A 21,477-nucleotide genomic window follows, 5' to 3' on the forward strand; every position below is an offset into this window, starting at 1 on the left:
TGCTTCTGCAAAGCCCTCGTACCCATCCACTACCCAATAATTGGAAGCTAAATGAATCCCTCCTTAAAGACCCAACCAGAAAAACAGGGATTGAAAAAGAGATAAGGGAATACTTCTCCATTAATGACACGGGGGAGACATCTCTGGGCATTCTATGGGCGGCCCACAAGGCCACCATTAGAGGCGCCATTATCCACCTTTCATCTCAGATACATAAGGAGAGACGCCTCGACCTGACACGCCTGGAATCAGAATTCCTGGCACTCAAACGGCGTCATAAAAGCAACCCTTCCTCAGTTCCCATAGCGGAGCTGGACTCGGTTAGAACTCAACTTAATTTGGCCTTTACGGCTAAAGCTGACAAACACCTCCATTGGACGAGAGCGCGTTTCTATTTTCAAATAGATAGAATTGGTTACCATTTGGCTTCCACCCTCTCGCCCAAACCGCGGCTGCAAGCTCCCCCTCTAGTGAAACTCCCGAAAGGTACTGGTACTCGCAATCCCCAGAATATAACAAAGGCCTTTAAAGACTTTTACACTGATCTTTTACAGCAATGCCCCTGACCCGCCCCACTCGCAACTCCACTCGTTTCTAGCCTCTATCCCTCTCCCTAAACTAACTGATGACCATCGTGCACTATTGGATGACCCCATATCGGCGGAAGAAATAGAACTAGTCATTAAATACATTAGGAGTAGCTCTGCCCCTGGTCCAGATGGCTTTTCGATCCCATACTATAAATCCTTCGGTCCGATCCTGGCCCCCTACCTAGCAAGGCTATTCAATGATCTTCGCACAAACCCACAACTAGATAGCTCCCTTAATGCGGCATATATTACGGTAATACCCAAGCCGGGCAAAGATTCTAGCGAGGTTAGTAATTATAGGCCGATTTCACTTATAAACAATGACCTCAAAATACTGACAAAGATATTGGCTAACAGACTTTCCTCCTTCATTGCCCAATATATTCACAAAGACCAGGTAGGATTTATTGAGGGCAGGCAAGGACCCGATCAAATTAGACGCGCTATTGATGTCATCTCATTGTTGCTATCAGGATGGGACGGGGTCCGCCCCAGGAGGGCATTCTCCTTTCTATCGATCTGCAGAAAGCCTTTGACTCTATTTCTTGGTCGCACTTGTTCTCCATATTGGATACTTGGGGTTTTGGAGCACGGTTTGTTAATATCTTGAAAGCGTTATACTCCAACCCCAGCGCTAAAGTCAGATTCCAGGGCTGTTACTCAGAATCTTTACAGATATCAAGAGGTACCCGCCAGGACTGTCCCCTTTCCCCCCTCCTGTTTGCGATCGCAATTGAAACACTAGCAATAGCTATCAGAAATGACACTAGCATTCATGGAGTTCACTGCACCCAGGGCACTCACAAATGCGCCTTGTTCGCAGATGATTTACTCTTATTTATCACGTCCCCACTGTTTTCCCTTCCCAATGTTTGTAGGCTCTTAACAGCGTTCGGAACTATTTCTGGACTACAAGTGAATATGGCCAAATCAATGGCTCTGAACATAAACATGCCCCCCCCCCCCCCCCCAGTGATAGCTAACCTGAAAGATCATTTTCCATTTACATGGAGCGAACAGTCTATACCTTACTTGGGGGGTCACCCTAAGAAAGAAAACAGACCCACTATATAAGGCTAACTATCCCCCACTCTACTCTAAACTAGAATCAGACCTCCGCACCTGGTCACACTTACCTATCTCTTGGATAGGTAGGGTACATGCGGTCAAAATGACCCTTTTACCCCGTATCCTGTATTACTTTAGATCACTCCCTATTCCCGTCAATGGCACTCATCTTCGCAAGTTCCAGTCTCGAATTCTCAAGTTCGTTTGGGGCTCAAAAGGCTACAGATTTTCTAAGGATATCTTATTCAGAAATAGAGCACAGGGAGGACTAGGACTTCCTAACCTGCGGTGGTATTACCAAGCAGCACAGTTGGCGCAGATATCAGTCATATAATCTCATGGGGTAAAACCTGACTGGGTCAATATGGAACGCCAAGCGGTCCCTCTCCATAAGCTAGACTACCTGATGTAGTGTCACGCGAAGTATCGTCCAGCAATTCTAACACCTACTCTCTCACACTCGTTCTCTCTCTGGGACAGGCTCCGGGGTAAACCTGAAATCACCTCCCCCATACGACCTCTGGCTCTCTTGTTCCAAAACCCCAATTTCCCTCCGGGCCGGAATATTACCTCGTTTAAATGGTGGCTAGATAAGGGGTTGTACAAATAGGACACTTCTTTACAGGATCAGGCCCGATCTCCCTTTCGTACTGTAAATCCAAACTCAAAATGCCAGCTACTGAACTCTTCCGCTTTCAACAAATCTCCCCTTTCCTTTATTCCATCTGGAAATCCAACGTCACTCCTCCCAAGGTAACACCATATGAGGCATGGTGTGGTAATGTCATGGATCAGAGGGGTGGCATCTCTGTGATCTACAGGTCACTTGCCGATAACAGTCAGAAACCTAGTTATGCCAGAGCATGGGAGGGCGACCTCTCGCAGGAATGGGGGGAACAGTTGTGGTCCTCTGCCATGTCTGCGGCTTATAAAGGTGTGCTAAATGTCTCCCTTATTGAGGCAAGTGTCAAAGTCCTCACTAGATGGTATATGGTTCCTGAGAGGATTCATAAATTCTACCCGGCTTCTTCCCCGCTCTGCTTTAGAGGTTGCTCCCTCCTAGGCTCTGTTGTTCATATGTGGTGGGACTGCCCCAAAATAAGGGGCTTCTGGAATAAAGTATTCAATATCATCAGGAAAGTCACGGGTCTATCTATCATGCAGTCACCACAGATTGCTCTGCTTAACATGCCTACCCCGGGCGCATCCAAATATCAAAAACGTCTCATTCACTTCATCCTTCTGGGAGCCAAAACGACCATAGCCAGCGCTTGGAAGCGACCCTCAGTTTCCATATTGCACGCTAAAAGGAAAATTTCCTGTATCATGTCGCAAGAATTGTTGGCTAGCAAACTCCTGGATACTCACCATCTGTTTGAGGTGGTGTGGGAACCATGGGCTGAGTTCACTAAAACTGGGGTAAGGTGAGGTAGGTGGCGCTGCCTATAGGTGATAAATAAATATGGAAAGAAATGCATCTTCGCACTGAACTATGTATGATTTAAAATACTAAAGTGCTGATGTGCATATTTAAATATCAAATAACAGTACAGAAAATGTATATATGCAATTGAAAACCAATATAAGTGATATAGAAAAAAATATGAATAAATATAAAGTGCAAAAGTGAAAGTGATTCTCTGGTTTATGGGAGAAAAACCAGGTTTGAATAAAGCTAGGTAAGCCAAAATAAATAATAAAAATCAATAAATAAAAATGAACTTAAATATTATAAATATCAATAAACAGTGCAAGTGCACACTTGTGCGATTCGGGAAGGCTGCAAATTTGCAGCCTGTTCCTGCATCGCATCCGCACATCTGGCAGTTACACTGCCATATGCGATACGCAGGGGGTGTCAATTAAATGTTAACGACACCCCCAGTTTGATCGCATATCACAGTGCGATCGACAGTTCGCACAGGTTCGGATCGCACAAGTGTGAACCACTGTGCGATCCGATCCTGATGCTGCTGAAAAAAAGAATATGCACATCAGCACTTTAGTATTTTAAATCATACATAGTTCAGTGCGAAGATCCATTTCTTTCCATATTTATTTATCACCTATAGGCAGCTCCATCTACCTCACCTTACCCCAGATTTACTGATATAGCCCTTTTGGACTATATTTTGAGGTTGGCTGCAGCCAATTTCTTGTCCATAAGTGCGGAATTTTTTCAACTTCACGAGTTCACTAAAACCCCGTTACATGCTCTGCAGCACTCGTTTGATCCTTCTTGTTCTTAGGGACCTGTCAGGAAAACTTCTTCCTCTCACTTTCTCACTCTAAGACCTCATTCCTCTGTGCTAGTATTGCACATTCTCCATCATGGTCTGCTCCTTCCTCTGTTCTCTCTTTTAAAAGATTCTCCTTTCTATTCCTTTCCCACCTTTTGTCTCTTCTCTTTCTCTTCTCCACACCATTTTCTCTGGAGCATACCATGCTTGATGAATAGTTTTTGGGACGCTAGTTGCTCCCTGCCTTCGCTGTTTTTTAAGCCTTTCTGACTATTAGGGTTGCATATTGCTCAATAGCCTTTTGATCCAAATTTGTAACTTTACTGCACTCTTTTATAAGGGTAGATCATTAATACCTCAACTTGGTCTACCTGAGCTGAGTTATGGGGGAGACGGGGATGCCCTATCTCTCCTGAGGGGACAGTCTTAGCCCCCAGTAGGGGTCTCCTTGGGATTGGGCGGGACTCTCCGGATCTCCATTTCAAGGCGCATAACTTTTACTCTGCGCCCTTCTCATTGTGGAACCTAAGAGGTTCACTTGCTTACTTACACTTTGAAGTATTTGAGAGTTGTACGTAACTGTTCGGTATGGTTCAATTTGTCAAATATTTGCTTAATGTGCATGGTTCATAATGCTGGTTATGTATCTGTTCCTTTATATTACAAATAAAAATCTTTTGAAAGTAAAAAGGATGGACCCTCCAGTCCACCTATGCAATGGCACAGAAGCAATACAAAATAGATAAACAAGGTGTATTACATAAATACATGACTTTGTGCAATAAAATATATCACATTAAACAGCATATCATATAGTCTTAATAAAAAGTACGGTCTCAGGATGGAGGGGGGGAGGAGGGAGTGGGGAGGAGGAAGGAGGTAATTTTGCTACAAACAGAAAAATCACAAGATCGTGTTAATCTCTATTTTCTCATTCAAACCCCTGGGGGCCAAAGAGTTAGGAGTGAAAATCCAAAAGGTTTCCCTGCAGGAAAGTTTTTGAAAACGTTGGGCCACCAAGTCGCATGGGGGGATGGTTTCAATCACCCAAACTCGCAGCCTCCCAGTGGACTGGTTATGATGGGAAAGGAAATGCCTAGGGACACTATGTTCTACAGATCCCTTTTCAATAAAACGTGCCCACACTGTCCGTATAGTGCGACCCATGTATAGGAGGCCACAGGGACAGGTCAGACAGTATACCACAAACTCAGTGGAACAACTATAGAAGTGTTTAAGAGTATACTTCTTCCCTGACGAGTCTAGAAAGTGTTTCTAAGTGTTACATAAGGGCACATCTTACACTGGATCTTTTTGCACTGGAACATACCCAGTAAATTACAAAACGTGACCAAAGGCTGGGATGGAGTGATGGGCTGGGCTGTTCTATTGGGGGCAACAATATTTTTAACATTCCAGTACATTGATCGGTAGCCTGGACTCTTCCTGAGTCCAGACCCCCTGAGCACAAATCTGTGCCGAGGACGCCTCCCTACCCGGACAGGCTGGCATCCATGGTGACGACCATTCAGTACAGGGGAAGAAAAGATTTTCCTTGACAGAGTGCCGGAGAATGAAGCCTCAAACCAGGGACCTTCTCGTACTCCGGCTCAACAGGATCAGATTGTCTAGAGACTAAGGAATCTTGTATCATTTCACCAGGATCTCTATTTGCAGAGATCTTGTGTGGAACTGTGCAAACAAAACCGCCTCGAAAGTAGACACCATTAGGCCCAGTCTGCTGGACAGCAGAAGCTGAATTGCCTCCTGCAATTTCTGGAGTTTTTCCAGAGGAAGAAACAACCTGGCTGAGGCCGAGTCTAGAGTCAGACTCAGATAGTCCAGACTGGTGGATGGAAAGAGAGCCGACTTCTGAAGATTCAGAATCCAACCAAACTCCCTCAAGAGTCCGCAGAGTAATCTCCAAGTTGTCCAAAAGAGCAGTCGGAGACTCTGCTCGCAACAGCAGGTCGTCAAGGTACTACATTACCGCGATCCCAGGCTGAAGCAACAATGCTAGCACCGGGGCCATGTGAAGACCCGAGGAGAAGAGGCAAGACAAAGGGTAACACCACAAACTGATAATGTTCCTCGCCCATGGCAAAGCGGAGGAAGCGCTGGTGGCTGGCACATATTGGGATGTGAAGGTAGGCATCCTTGATGTTGATATTAAAAGATATTGTGTAGGACCCACTGATAATGGGGTACTTTGACGCAGTAGTGGGCTTGAGCACGATATGGCCATATGGTGGGACCAAACCCCCATTTTTATTTATGGACTCTCTTCAGATTTGGTAGTAATTTCTTTTGCATTTGCGCGCTATTCTTTTTTAATATATATGTCTTTTGGTTCATAGCTGCAGCAGCTTTGGAAATACATAGGTATGCTCCCCAAATTTTTTGCCTGTTTATTATGTATTCGGTCTGACCAGACTATCGAGGTTGAGCAGCCCTCCCCACCCCCCACACACACCTGTACTCAATCAGTGTCCACCATCAAGTGGATATAGGAGGAGTCCCCTGTAGTGCATTTGCACATCTCTCCCAGCAAGGAGTATTATCTCCAAGGGTTAGAAAGGCTGGATTCATCTCTTTTTCATGGATAGTGTAGGACCCACTGATAATGGGGTACTTTGACGCAGTAGTGGGCTTGAGCACGATATGGCCATATGGTGGGACCAAACCCCCATTTTTATTTATGGACTCTCTTCAGATTTGGTAGTGATTTCTTTTGCATTTGCGCGCTATTCTTTTTTAACATATATGTCTTTTGGTTCATAGCTGCAGCAGCTTTGGAAATACATGGGTATGCTCCCCCAAATTTTTTGCCTGTTTATTATGTATTCGGTCTGACCAGACTATCGAGGTTGAGCAGCCCTCCCCACCCCCCACACACACACCTGTACTCAATCAGTGTCCACCATCAAGTGGATATAGGAGGAGTCCCCTGTAGTGCATTTGCACATCTCTCCCAGCAAGGAGTATTATCTCCAAGGGTTAGAAAGGCTGGATTCATCTCTTTTTCATGGATAGTGTAGGACCCACTGATAATGGGGTACTTTGACGCAGTAGTGGGCTTGAGCACGATATGGCCATATGGTGGGACCAAACCCCCATTTTTATTTATGGACTCTCTTCATATTTGGTAGTAATTTCTTTTGCATTTGCGCGCTATTCTTTTTTAATATCCTTGATGTTGATGGAAGCGAGGAAATTCCCCTGGTGTAGGGATACCACTACCTTGCGAATGGACTCCATTCGGAACTTCTGTACCCACACAAAGCAGTTTGGCACCTTGAGGTCCAGAATTGGACGTACCTTGCCTTCCTTCCTGGAAACTGTAAACAGGTTTGAGTAAAACCTTGAAATCGTTCCGATGTCTGAACGGGAACAATCACCCCTTGAAGTAACCAATCTTGAACTGCCCCAAAGAGATCCCTTAAATGATCTGGGGACAAGCGCATGTTGGAAGGGAAGAATCTTTACGGAGGATAAGATCGAAACTCGATCTTGTAGCCGGAGCAAATAATTTTGTGGACCCACTTGTCCTGTATCAAGGAGGTCCACAGATCCAGAAACCAATGAAGACGTCCCCCCACCCCAGACACGGATGAGGGTGCCCCATTATGCAGAGGAAGCCTTGTTCACAGGTCTGGTAGAGAACCCACTCATGGCTTGCCAGACCAGGTCCTCCTAGAACCCCCAGGCGGAGGCCCTGAAGGGCTTAGAACCCTTGTCTTGAGATCCAGAGGGACGAAAAGGCCTCTTGTGAGACGAAAAGGCCTCTGCCACAGGGCTCCTTACCCTTGGAAGCCTGTGGAAGAAGAATACTCTTTCCCCCTGTGAGGCCTTTGATGATATCATCCAAGGAAGCTCCATACAGGAGAACCCCCACAAGTGGAGGATCAGATAAGGCTTTATTAGAAGCCTGGTCTGCAGACCAACATTTCAGCCAGATAAGACGCCACAGGACTACTGCTGAGACAGACAGTCTAGAAATCAAAGGAGCCGCATCCAAATAGGCATCACAGACCAACTGTATCCCTTGGATCAACTGATCCGCCAGCTCCGCAAAGGCAGGGGGGAGCTTTTCCCCTTCCAGGTCCCAGCATAGAAGTTTTGCCCACTCGGTCATAGCTTGCGACACCAAGGCAATAGTAAATCCTGCCCGAAGTGCCAAACCAGCCACAGTGAACATGGCGGGTCTAGGCCTCCGACCTCCTATCAGCTGGATCTGTAAAGACCGGGGACATTTCAACCGGAATTATGGTGGATTTTTTTTTTAAGGAGGGAATCCTCATAAGGGTACCGCATTGCAAACGTTTAGGAATTGCAAAAGTGCGTTTTGGGCACCCCCACTGTTTTGTGACATTATTGTCAAAGACAGAGGGAAAGAGGAACACCTTTGCCGCCTTGGAGGACATGTGGGTGTCAAAGGTGACCCGCGACTCCGCTTGCTACGTTAGTCGCATTCTCCATCCTTAAGGTTTCCCGCACTGATACAATCAGAGCATCCACTAGTGCCTTTTAATGCGCGGTTAGAGGAGCAGAGGAATTATTCTCACTATCTGAGAACGAAGATGCATGGGCGCAGACCCAGAAGGATGTGTCCGGGACGGCCGAATCAGATTCCGGATCTGAGGGACAGATGAAGCAGGTGGGGGATGCTTTTTGCTAGCCTGTTTTCCCAGGACCAAATCTACCTTAGACACCAAGGACTCCAGGACTGCCGTCAGTGCAGGCAGTTCTTGGGACCAGGAGAGCCCGGCAGCCTCTGAGAGGGGATCAGGTGGTGAAATATGCTCCCGGGACTGCATTAATGGAAAGGGGAACCCACACAAAAAAAGAATCACACTGCAAGGGACACCCCACCACGCTGGTGGCACCACAAGGCTCAGTACATAGCACTACCTCTGCTACAGCAGAGAGAGGGAGAGACAACCCCGCAAAAACTCACCACCACTGATCAGGCACTTACAGCACAAAACTAACTGAACACCATGGCTGCAGAGGCTGCACAAACATGGCTGCCGATCTGTAGCATTAAAAATGACAAGAAAATGGCAGCCCCGGGGGGGACCCCAGGAGCTAGAAAACAATCCCAACAGGACAAGGGGTCCTGGCAGGTGCCCCCCAAATGGCCCAGCCCCCTCCCAATGTTCGATCGTCCGGTCACCGGTTGCGCGCTCCCCGCCCCCAATGCCAGCTCAACACCCAGATAGACCTAATAAGGTATGTCCCCCCCATGAGGGGGGGGGTGGTATAGGCAGATGGGGTGAGTGACAAAGGCTTGCAGAAGACCAAAGAGAAAAGGGGGCGCAGTCTGGGAAGGAGGGGAGCCAGGGGATCCGACCATCCCAGGGAGGGTCCCATGTCCACCCCAAAACACTGAAGGAGTAGAGGGGGACAGCTACTTACCACAACAGAAACATGGTGGGCACCGCTCCAGACAGACCACCACTCCATCGCAATGTGGGTGCTGTCGGCCAGGAGGAACGCTGCGACTCAGGCTGAAGCCAGGTCATATGCGCCCTCGTGAGAAGTTTAACTCGCAGGCCAGCCCCTTTCCAATGGGGCTATGACACGGCCGACCTAGCACGGAGTTGCGGTCTGCCCATGCTCACTAGCCAGACTGGGAGGGACCCTCTGGATCTAGATTATCCAGCCCGTCGCCCAGTCCGGCAATTGATTGTAGATTCTCAACAGGAAGAAAATAATAAAGAGAGGAAAATATAAATGTAAAAATAAAAAAATTGCCAGGACCAGAGATCCCAGCAAGGAACTAGGTCCTTACTCCAGACTAGGCAGAAAAAAACTGAGTACCTATAGCAGAGAGTGGGAGTACACCCCCTGGGGCTGCCCCATAAGCTTAGTCAAGTTCTTTCCTGCCTAGTGTCTTAATCCTGTAGGGGGCAGCATAACCCACGTATTCAAGAAAATGAGGAGCTGTGTCCGTCAATGAATGAAAGAGAAAAGGGATAGATGAGGCAGAACTTGATTTGTGGTTATTGACATTGGTGGTTTGTTACTATATAGCACGAGAAGATAGAAAACTTTCCACTTATCTAATTTTAGGCATTAAAGTGATTGTAAACCTCAGACATGTAATATGAACAAAGCATTTCCCTCTATAGTGTGTACTTGTCTCAATCCAGAGCTCCAAGTGTCACTTCTGTCTGCATTAATCATCAGCATGAATCACTTCTGACAGGGTTTTCAGACACGAAGACAAAAATGGTGACCAGGAGGGATCTCCAGCTGAATGACAGCCTCAGCTCTGTTCCTGTGTTCAGGGGGGTTTGTTTCTTCCCTCCAAAAGGCTCTTTGAGCTCTCCTCGCTGAGCTCTGCCGAGTGTAACTTTAGATCTCCACCCACTTTTTTTCTGACAGCTCAAGCTTTATAAATTTAGCACTTTGAATAGATGTAGAGAAGAAGGGAACAGGAGGAGGATTTGTTTCATCTCGGTGTATCATCTGAGTCACTTAACTGGGTACTGTATATATATAAGGATTTACAATCACTTTAAGAAGAATATAGGAAAAAAGTGAAAACCCTTGCATGCCTGTATCCTGAGGCATATATGATCTTCAATCTACATATGAAACAAAGGGGAGATAAACTAAAAACGGTGCACACAAAATCTGGTGCAGCTGTGCATGGTACCCAATCAGTTCATAACTTTAGCTTGTTCAGTTAAGCTTTGACAATAAAACCTAAAAGTGGATTGATTACAATGCACAGATGCACCAGACTCTGTGTGAACCAGTTTTAGCAAATCTCCCCCAACGTTGTATGGCTTTAAGTAAATTTTTAATTGGAAGTGCAGCACTTCCACTAAGAAAAAAAAAAATGCAGCATTTCTAGAATGAAACACTTCAGACTCTTGCTCCTTATAGTCCAGAAAAAGATATTCTGCGTAATCCCCAAATTATTATGATCTGCTATTCTCAACACAGGCTCATCAAGTTTCTCAGCCATGTAGGTTGTAGAATGTTTAAGGGGGATAGGAAAATAAAAAGACTAAGCACAATAAATCACCAGAGTTCTATGAGTTTTGGACAATGATAAAGTAACTAGGGAAGCATTGTAAGTATATGCAAACTGACATTTCACTGACCATACAAGCATAGACTGCTACATGATCCAAATTATTTCATGATACGTGATTTGACTACATTAATAACTGCTAAACCTGCTAATAACATCTTGTAGCTTAGAGCTACTGAAGATTGTGTGGTAATCCTTGCTGACATTCTTTGTAGAGCTCCTGGGTTCTGTGATTTGCAGAAGCATCGTTCCAGTACAGCTGTATTTGTATATTATGAAGTCAGTTTCACTCTTTTTCCTCTTTTTAATCCCAAGTCACCAGTTTACACAGGCACTGCCATTGTAAAAGCTTTCCAAACTGCAGCTCCTTGGCAATGCCAGGAAGCAAATAAACACAGCTAATACTTGTCAGAAATCCCACGCTAAATACACAGGTCCCCATTCACATGACAAGGTAAATCCTATTTTAACAGGTGGATGCATTAAATGATAGTGCCAGACTCCATAGAGGGAATTGATACAAAATACTGAGGCAGTGTTTGGTTACTTTTTAAACGAACTACAAAAATATATAGATTCAAAATCATTTAGATGAACATAAAACTAAAAAAACTATACAGTAGTTCAATTAACTGCATTATACATACAGTGTATGGTCTGAAAAAAGTAGTAAATAGGAATGACAGACATGGCATAGACAGACGTGGTCATCATGTGGTCACATTTTTAATCCTGCCTGAACAGCACAAGCAGCTAACAACCAGTTGGACAAGTTGAACAATTTATTTTTGCTTTAACCATGGACTAAGAGATTTAAAGTTGGCCAATGACTGAACCACATAAGGACAGCTTAAGGCAATTTACAAGTTGCTGGAAACTCATCATGGAAAAAAAAGCATCTGTAAAAAAGCACATACTGGGCAACAGGGTTTGAATTAAGAAAAAAAAAAAAAAAAACACAATTATTTTGTTTGGCAAATAGGTTTTACATTGCTCATCACACTTAAGCACCGAAGAGTAAAAGAGTAATTACTAAAGTGCACTCCATAATGTCACTTTTGTGAAGTGAACAGCTAATGGCCTTTACTTTCACTACACAGAGGACTCTGAAATGTGTATGTTTGCTGCTTGCTCAGTCAAGAGGTTAAAAGAAAATGTCAATAGCTACTATAGGATGGACTGAACACATATCTAACAATAATGCTGTCCTGGTGAACCACTCATAAAATATAAATATGTTATAGTTCCTAATGTTGTACCTGAGGTTCTTGAGGTGGCTTGAGTAATGCAGTGATGGTTTCTTGCAGTTTCACTTCTAGCTGACTAATATGTTGTTCCTTTTGATGTAACTGCTCAGTGAGAGCAATATTACTTTGCCGCAGTTGAGTCTCACTGGACTTAGCCGTTTCATAACATGCATTCAAGTCATTATAAAGCTAACAATGAGATAAAAAAAAAAAAAAAAAAAGTTAATTTAAAATGTTTTTTTTATTTGCATGCGACACCACTTTGTATTTGACACTGAAATATAATGAAAATATATACAAAATTCTACTATATTTTTTAGATTAAGTTTATCCAGATTCAGAATACTTTATTAATGCATTTATTAACATTATGACAGTGTTTCCAATTCTGCCCAACCTGCTAAGGATATTACAGTGGGTCCTCACATCTTATCCTACTTTACAATATAGCAGTGTAGGAATGATTCATGCTTATAAATGATCTTTGCTCTGTCTGGCCTAATTCTGCATACATTACCTACGGCACACACCAGAGTAATGCCAAGAAGCTGCCTCAGAGAAAAAATGATAGCCCCATCTGCACCTGAAAATAAAGACTGCCATAGTAGTCTCTGACCATCACCTTGATGCATGTGCCAGGCCATAATCAGCTTTTTAAATTTATAGATGTTACTTTTTGAAATGCATACCTGTCTTGCACAAAACACTAAAATTTGCTCTCTCAGCAGCTGGTGACTAAACCAAATCTCTTGGCATTGCCCACATAATAGAAATTGAAGGGGTTTATACATGAATTACTCTAATTCTATGATTCAGCAGAGATTAAATGACCACCACCTAGACATTTGATCCCATGAAAAAATACCATAGTAGCACAGAGTAATATTTTCTGCAAGACCAGAAAGTATTTCTGTGGTTCTTTTAATATCTGTGAATGAAAGGAAATTGTGTGTATATACCATAATTTTCAATACATCAACTTTTCTGGATGAGTTTAGTGTAGCTCTATACAAGTTTTTTGTAGGCTTCCACATTGCTTGACACTTTGCTTAAAGCTTCTTCAATACAGCAGTCAACGCTACTGTTAAGAAATATTCTAAAGAGACTTGTCTCCCGTGTTTCTGCAAAAGAGCAACCCTTGATTAGCTTATATTCACCTTACCTGCACTTCTCCTTGCTCCACCACAGCTGACATTAAAATCAGGGGATCAGGAACATCATTCTCCTGTTCAAATGCCTGTGCCCACACCTAGTGATTGGCTTCTGGCTTGGGCATCTTCACAGAGGAGCAGATCACAAGCTCCCCCATGCCCAAAAATGCCAGGTATTCTCTCCAGCTGCAGAGGAGCAAGGAGCTGTGTCGGATCGCAGGTAAAGGAGTTTAAGAGGACCGGGAAGGCTCTTTGCAGGGATACTGTCCTTTTGCCCTGCAAAATGTATTTTAAAGCACTCCTGGATAGAAATTGAAGGTTTATGTTGATGTGTCAAGAAAAACAAATTTATTAAAAGCTATGTATATACTTGCTAAATTTAGTGCTTTTCAAATTTGTGTCTACAAGCTATGAATAAACATTGTTCACGAGCTAACAATAGTCAGAAAATCTGTAGGATCAATGTGCCCAAACTAACAATGTAGCCCACGTGCAGGCACCTTGCATTATCTGCAAGCATCTTTGGTAATCACATATTTTTTTTTTTTGTTTTAACCAAAGGAACCTCTGGATCCCAGTTGTACACTCACATTTCCCATATTGTTTGTTTGGGCACATTGGCATACCTGCCAGGTTATGTTTCATGAGAAACTGTCACAAATATAGGAGAGCATAGTCAAAGATCCTGTGAAATCTCCAACTGACACAAAATGAAAACAAAGCAGAGGGCACAATCTACGGTAAGTTTACTTGCTCCTTGTAGACCTAATGTTTGCTATTTCCCTGATATATGAATGGTTATACCGGAGTCAACTCCAGCCTTGCTTTTCATTTTCTCTCCTCCATTTTGATATTTGGGTAAGACCCTCACACTTTTTATATTCAGATCATATTAACATTTACCTAAATAACTGATAATTTTATAAATATTTATTTACATACTGTATATCTATTTGTATGTTAAGGAGGAATTCCTGGCGCTTCTGACTGTCCATTATGGGGGGTCACCGACAGCTTATGGACATTTTTTTCTGGCTGACCATTTGTAACTAGCTGGTTGGTAATGTAAGTCACTGTTGCATGTTCATTAAAGGTTAAACACTTGAGGTACGGTACATTTGAGAATGTTTATTGATATTGGCACTTCTATTACAGATCTACCACCCATCTTTCCCTGATAAAGATTCTTTAAAATTGAAATGTGACAGACTCAATCGGTAACAATTGGACACATTCAAAATATATTTATTTGTTTTTTATTTGTGTTTTCTTTTTGGTGCCTAAGACCCCGTTCAGACTGCGGCAACACGACTTGGTGGGGTGACCTGTGAAGTCGCGGTGCACAGACCTCAGCGCGACTTGCACGGACTTCATATAATTGAAGTCAATGCAAGTCGCCTCCAGTCGCCCCAAAGTAGTACAGGACCCTTTTTCTAAGTCGGAGCGACTTGTGTCGCTCCTATTAGAACGGGTCCTGTACTATTCAATGGCGGGCGACCGACCGCGACTTGTCAGGCGACCAAGTCGCCTGAAAAGTCGCGCTAGTGTGAATGGAGTCTAAAAATCAAATGTTTCTGACTTCTGTGATTGTATCTTATATATTGGGGATATGGCACCTTGGTCTACATCAGACTTTATTGCGAATCCTCTAACAGCTCTGCCCTTTCAGGCTTTCCAGGCTGAACAGAGTGGAGATCATCCAGCCTTAGCTTTACAGAGTGCAACAGTTGCTTGCTTCATGTGAGTAGCCAATAGTCTTTTATTATGTTTTTTAAAACATTTCTTACTAAATTTAGACAGCACCCTCTGCTTGTTTTCTTTTTGTATAAGTTAAAGATTTCCCAAGATCTGGGAGAAGAGCTGCAGCAGTTTGTGTTTCCTATATTTCTTATGAAATGCAAGGACCACAAAGCATACTGTGCTAAAGTATCCCACATTTCAGTGTCAAACAGGAGACAATGAATGTAAAACATACTTTCTGATATGAGATGGTCTCAGTAGTGTGAGCATCCTCTTGGCTTCTTAGTACTTTCTGTGTGTCCACATTGAGTGCCTGAAGTTGCTGTATAAGCTCAGATTGTTGTGCTGCATGCTCATTGCTTTGTTTGTAAAGTTTCTGAAGTTCCTGTAATTCTTTCCTGTACCCAACAAAACAAAAACATAACAGAAGGTAAAACGTGTGAGCTTTCATTAAATACACATTCAATGTATTCTATGTACAGTAAGGTCCATAAATATTGGGACATTAACACAATTCTAATCTTTTCGGCTCTATACACCACCACAATGGATTTGAAATGAAACAAGATGTGCTTTAACTGCAGACTTTCAGCTTTAATTTGAGGGTATTTACATCCAAATCAGGTGAAAGGTGTAGGAATTACAACAGTTTGTATATGTGCCTCCCACTTTTTAAGGGACCAAAAGTAATGGGACAGATTAACAATCATAAAACAAACTTTCACTTTTTAATACTTGGTTGCAAATCCTTTGCAGTCAATTGCAGCCTGAAGTCTGACATCACCAGACGCTGGGTTTCCTCCCTGGTGATGCTCTGCCAGGCCTCTACTGCAACTGTCTTCAGTTCCTGCTTGTTCTTGGGGCATTTTCCCTTCAGTTTTGTCTTTCTTTCTTTTTATCTTTCAAAGCTTCTTCCAAAAAAGTTGCAAATTTCAATTTCTGAACAATTTTTAGGTTTTAAAAAAAAAAAAAGTAAACCCTAAGATGAAGTACATGGCATTACCGACCACTCTATCCTCAATTCCATTTCATGTCCATAGTGGTACTGAAGGGTTCTTGAATATTGACAACTTCATACTTTTATGGCTCATGTGGCACCTGTCTCTGCTCTCCTCCCTAGTGCTGCACCCTCCTCACACACTCTCCTTAGCAGTGTTACATTCTCTTCCGGTGTGTGTCTGCTACTCTATTCCTTGAGCTGGCTCAGGTGCAGGTCAGGCCAGATCTGTTTCTGACAGACACAGAGGAGAAATCATGGATCTAAAAGACCTTTGATGTCTCCATAAAGAGAGTCCAATCAGCTGCTGTCACAGTTTTGGTATTCTGACAGCCATGAGTGCCGCCTGTCAGAATACAATAGCTGGCAGGGGAGAATCATCCACCCACACTGCTTAGCGGTGAATGGATGAATATATGATTTCTCTTGTTCAGCCTGCAGGACTCAAGAAAAATGTTACTTTATATGACCAGCTGACAGAGAACCTCCACTGTTGTTGAGAAATAAAACAATCCCCTCTGGATGATCTATGCACATTGCAAGGATTTTAACAAACTTTTTTGCAGATTCCTTTGTTTTGTTACTCTGAAGAAATCGTTTTTTGTTTGTCAGTGCCCATGTGTAAACTGAATGTGAATGGGAGTGACTTAATAATTATCAATCAACTGCTGCAATTGCATGGCTCTAATGAGGACACTGGCAAGGTCTGAAAACCTTTATACATGATTTCCCTTTGGGAGTATTTCACCAAAAATTACATTTCAGCTGCAGAGGATGCCTAAAATCTGACTTGGTGCAGACTCCTGGGAAAATCAGTAATCCAATCACGCAAACAGGAATTTACATTTCTGGGGTGTATATCATCTGTGTACAGAACGTCTCCAGGTTGCCATATTGCATTGCTTTTACAGAAATCTACAGGGCTGCAGATTGAAAATGAAAGGTACTTTTAATAACATTACATTATGACTTGTGTAGCATTTTGAAAAAAAAATTGTATTTGCGATTAGTGCTATTAGAGGAGTTACCCTTTAAATACCAAACACAAAGATCATTAGACTTTCACTAAGTTAATGTTAATATAGTAAGCATCCAATTCAACAACCATTTACAAGGTGTTGAAGCATAAAGAAGCTTTCTTCAAGCTCTCTGAACACCCTTTAGCTCCTGTTTTGGCATGCTGAATACAAATTCCAATAAGAGCACTGGTCGTAGCCTAAGTATTTAGCAAGCATCAGCATATATTTAGCAAGCCACTATACTAAGCCCTTTAAATGCTTACTAAACTCCTGTTAACGTTGGATAAATGCCAGCTGAACTTTCCATTTTAGATAGCATTAACCTACCACATTCTGCAGTAAATTTGTCTTGTTTACAATACATGAATAAGTGTTTTTTTTTTTTTTAACATAAAAAGAGATACCTGCTGGTTAGCAGGCAGCAAGTCAAATATTTAGTATATATAAATATATATATATTGCACTTTTAACAATCTCCTAATCTTTACATGATGTCCGCAAAAAGTGCACTTAAGAGACAAATCTTCTCAGGAAAGGTTAAAAGAGTAAGGCATTTGACACATTACACTTAGAGCTTGATTTCCACTCTTCTTTTACCAGGTCCATTGACCTGCAAAAAATGTCACCAAACGTCAATACACAGTGGGGAAACCGTATCTGTGAAATCATTAAATACCATTAGAGACAAATGGATATGTCCTGAGTCCTGGTACCTTACCAGCTGATAAATGGTTGAAAGTGAGACGTGGACGGAAAAAAAGACTGGTTTCTTAAGTAGGGGAAAAAGAGCCGTTGATAAACTTAGGTATACCTAAAACTTTACAAGATGTATAATCATAGGGTTTCTGAAAATCGTGTGGATAGCTAGAGATATGTTATTTATAGGTTAATAACCACTTTACTCAAAAATAAATATTTCAGATTAGAGTAAATGCTGTGAGTTGAATTACATGCTGATGTATTACATCGGTTTGCAAAAGTTAAGGCAGCCCTCAACCAACTGCATGTTTTGCTGATTTGCTTAGGCAAGTTAAAAGAGACACCGTCACTGCTGCCCATGGGGGAGAATGAGTTTCTCTGCAAAGGGCAATGTCCAACTTTCATACATACCCACCTTATCTGCGCTCCTGTGTGGCTCCTTGCTCCTACACAGCTGGAGATAATATTTGTCACTCCTGAGTATGGAGGAGCATGTGACCTGTTACCATTTGATCATTCCAACACTTCAGCCAATTGCTAGAATCGAGCACTGTCACAGCTGAGCTCCGTGCTGGTTGCAGAAGAGCAAGTTGTTGCTAAGCATATTGGGGTTGGTGGATGCCCTTTCGCAGAAACACATATCTATGTCTTTGTATGGACAAGAGGACAGTGTTTCTTTAAAGGTTAATCAAACGATGCAGCAAAAATACTGTAAAGATTCCAAACCCCATCATAAAAGTATACAGCCAGACAAAACTCAAATGTAGATTGTGCAACCCATTGCAATTGGCAGTTGGAACAATGCTAGGCAGTATTTTCTTTTTAACTTGTTCTAGGCATCACTGATCTAATGCACATGTGAAGCACCAAGCCCAAAGAACTTCATAAAAGGACTATCTATCAACATTTCGCAAGACGACAGTCTATTTATTTCTTTGTGTCATGTTCTGTACATGTGCACTAGAGCAGAGGCACCTAATACATCATATGCAACCCCCTGTGCCTCTGATCTACTGCACATGTGCAGTTCAGCCATACAAGCCATATGGACTTCAGATGCTAATGGTTCCCCCTAGACATTTGCATCTGAGGTTGCACATAGAGAAGAGTAAGATTATCTAGAAGGTTTTGATTACTGTCCTTGCCTTCATTGGGGAAATTTAACCTCATGTCCTATCTTTTTTAATGCATATCTGTTTGTGACTTCATTTGGATTTTAACATAACTTGCAAGACTGGCCTATGTATTTTGCATTTACAATTGTAAGATAATTAAAAGTATGTGTAAGTAAATTCCACAGAGAAGCTTTTGGTTTTAAGTTAAGTATGTCTATAGGCCTGCAGTATGGATTGATTGACATACTGCCATAAAGACACTGAACATATTAAGTCAATAATACCACCAGCATCCCCACCCCTTTGTTACATGAGGCTACGGTGCAGCCTGCAAGTTCCTATTATTTTACAATTTTATCTTCTAAATATATATTGGTGCCTGGATTCTGTGGACCCTCTTTGCTGGGAATTTTGCATTGCACGCAATGACTTTTACCACTTTCCAAGTGGTTGATATACTGAAGAGTTGGGAAAACGTAAAAAATTAAAAAAAAAAAAAATTATATAAAAGCCTAAATTTCTTGTTTAAATACAGCAAACTAACTTGCATGCTGAAGGGGTACTTAATGTTATGTGCTGTATTAACCACTTCCTGCCCAGACCAATTTTCAGATTTCAGCGCTCTCACACTTTGAATGATAATTACTCAGTCATGCAACGCTGTACCCAATCAAATTTTTTATCATTTATTTCACACAAATAGAGCTTTCTTTTGTTAGTATTTAAATCACCACTGGGTTTTTTATTTTTTGCGATGCAAGTGAAAAAAAGAGCGAAAATTTTGAAAAAAAAAACATTTTGTTTTAGTTTTTATCATAACATTTTGCAAATACGGTAAGTAATTTTTTTTTCATAAATTTGAGCCAAAATTGATATTACTACACATCTTTGGTAAAATAACCCAAATTAGTGGATATTATTTAGTCTGTGTGAAAGTTATAGAGTCTACAAGCTATGGTGCCAATCATTGAAAAATTGATCACGCCTGATGTACCAACAGCCTATCTAATTTCTTGAGGCCCTGAAATTTCAGGACAGTACACATACCCCCCAAATGACCCCTTTTTGGAAAGTAGACATTCCAGGATATTTAGTAAGAGGCATGGTGAGTTTTTTGAAGTTGTAATTTTTTTCTCACAATTCTCGGGAAAATTAAGAAATGTTTTTTTTTTCTCACAAAATTGTCAAAATAACAAGATATTTCTCACACACAGTATATGCATACTCCTCCTGAGTATGGCAATACCACGTGTGAGACTTTTACACAGCCTGGCCGCATACAGAGGCCCAACATGCAAGGAGCACCGTCAGGTGTTCTAGGAGCATAAATTACACATTATTTCCTAATGAACTATCACACTTCTGAAGGCCCTGGAGCACCAACACAGTGGAATTGCCCACAAAATGACCCCATTTTGGAAAGCCACCACCCAGTGTATAGTGTATATTCTATGAGGAAAAATTTGTCTTTTGACAATGTCATTTTTTTTTCCACAAGTTTTTGGAAAATGTGGAAAGAAAATGAAAACGTATTTTTTTTTTTGACAAAGTTGTATATTTATAAGATATTTCTAACGCATAGCGTGTACATAGCAAAAATTACACCCCAAAATACATTCTACTACTCATCCTGAGTATGGCGATACCACATATGTGAGACTTTGCAACAGCATAGTCACATACAGAGACCCAACATGCAAGGAGCACCGTCAGGTGTTCTAGGAGCATAATTTACACATATAATTTAATTAAAACCTATCACATTTTTGAAGGCCCTGGAGCACCAGGACAATGGAAACCCCCACAAAATGACCCCATTTTGGAAAGCAAACACCCCAACACATAATCTAGGAGGCATGGGCTGCAGATAGGTACTCGGGTACTCTGATGAGGTACTTGGGTACTCTGGGCTGGAGACAGATATTTGGGTACTCTGATGGGCTACAGAGAGGTTCTTGGGTACTATGATAGGTTGCAGAGAGGTATTCGAGTACTCTGATGGGCTGGAGACAGGTACCCGGATACTTTGATGGGCAGGAGGCAGGTACTTTATTTGGCTGCAGATAGGTACTCAGATACCATGATGGGCTGGAGACAGGTACTCAGATACTCGGGTACTCTGATGGGCCGGTGACAGGTACTTGGGTACCCTGATGACATGTTCTCGGGTACTCTGATGGGCTGCAGAGAGGTATTTGGGTTCTCGGATTGGCTGGAGACCGGTACTTGGGCACTCTGGGCTGGAGACAGGTACTAGGGCACTCTGGGCTGGAGACAGGTACTCGGGCACTCTGGGCTGGAGACAGGTACTCGGGCACTCTGGGCTGGAGACAGGTACTCGGGCACTCTGGGCTGGAGACAGGTACTCGGGCACTCTGGGCTGGAGACAGGTACTCGGGTAACTCTGGGCTGGAGACAGGTACTCGGGTAACTCTGATGACAGGTACTCGGGTACCCTGATGACAGGTACTCGGAGTACCTGTCATCAGAGTACCCAAGTATCTGTCATCAGAGTAACTGGATACCTGTCATCAGAGTACCCGAATACCTGTCATCAGAGTAC

At 42.6% G+C, this 21,477-nt stretch overlaps 1 protein-coding gene across 1 annotated transcript in view; it reads right to left on the reverse strand.

Moving 5' to 3' along the window:
* CNTLN (centlein) overlaps positions 1–21,477 on the reverse strand; it is a 712,784-nt gene that overhangs the window by 488,894 nt on the left and 202,413 nt on the right. Inside the window, exons 8-9 of the mRNA XM_082272784.1 lie at positions 15,320–15,482; positions 12,206–12,382 (exon numbers count right to left, since the gene is read on the reverse strand). Of these exons, the coding sequence (XP_082128910.1) occupies positions 12,206–12,382; positions 15,320–15,482 (340 nt within the window). The remainder of the gene's footprint in view (positions 1–12,205; positions 12,383–15,319; positions 15,483–21,477) is intronic.

Source organism: Pelophylax lessonae, assembly GCF_965119305.1.
Source record: "Pelophylax lessonae genome assembly, chromosome: 1".
Classification (NCBI taxonomy): Eukaryota; Metazoa; Chordata; class Amphibia; order Anura; family Ranidae; genus Pelophylax; species Pelophylax lessonae.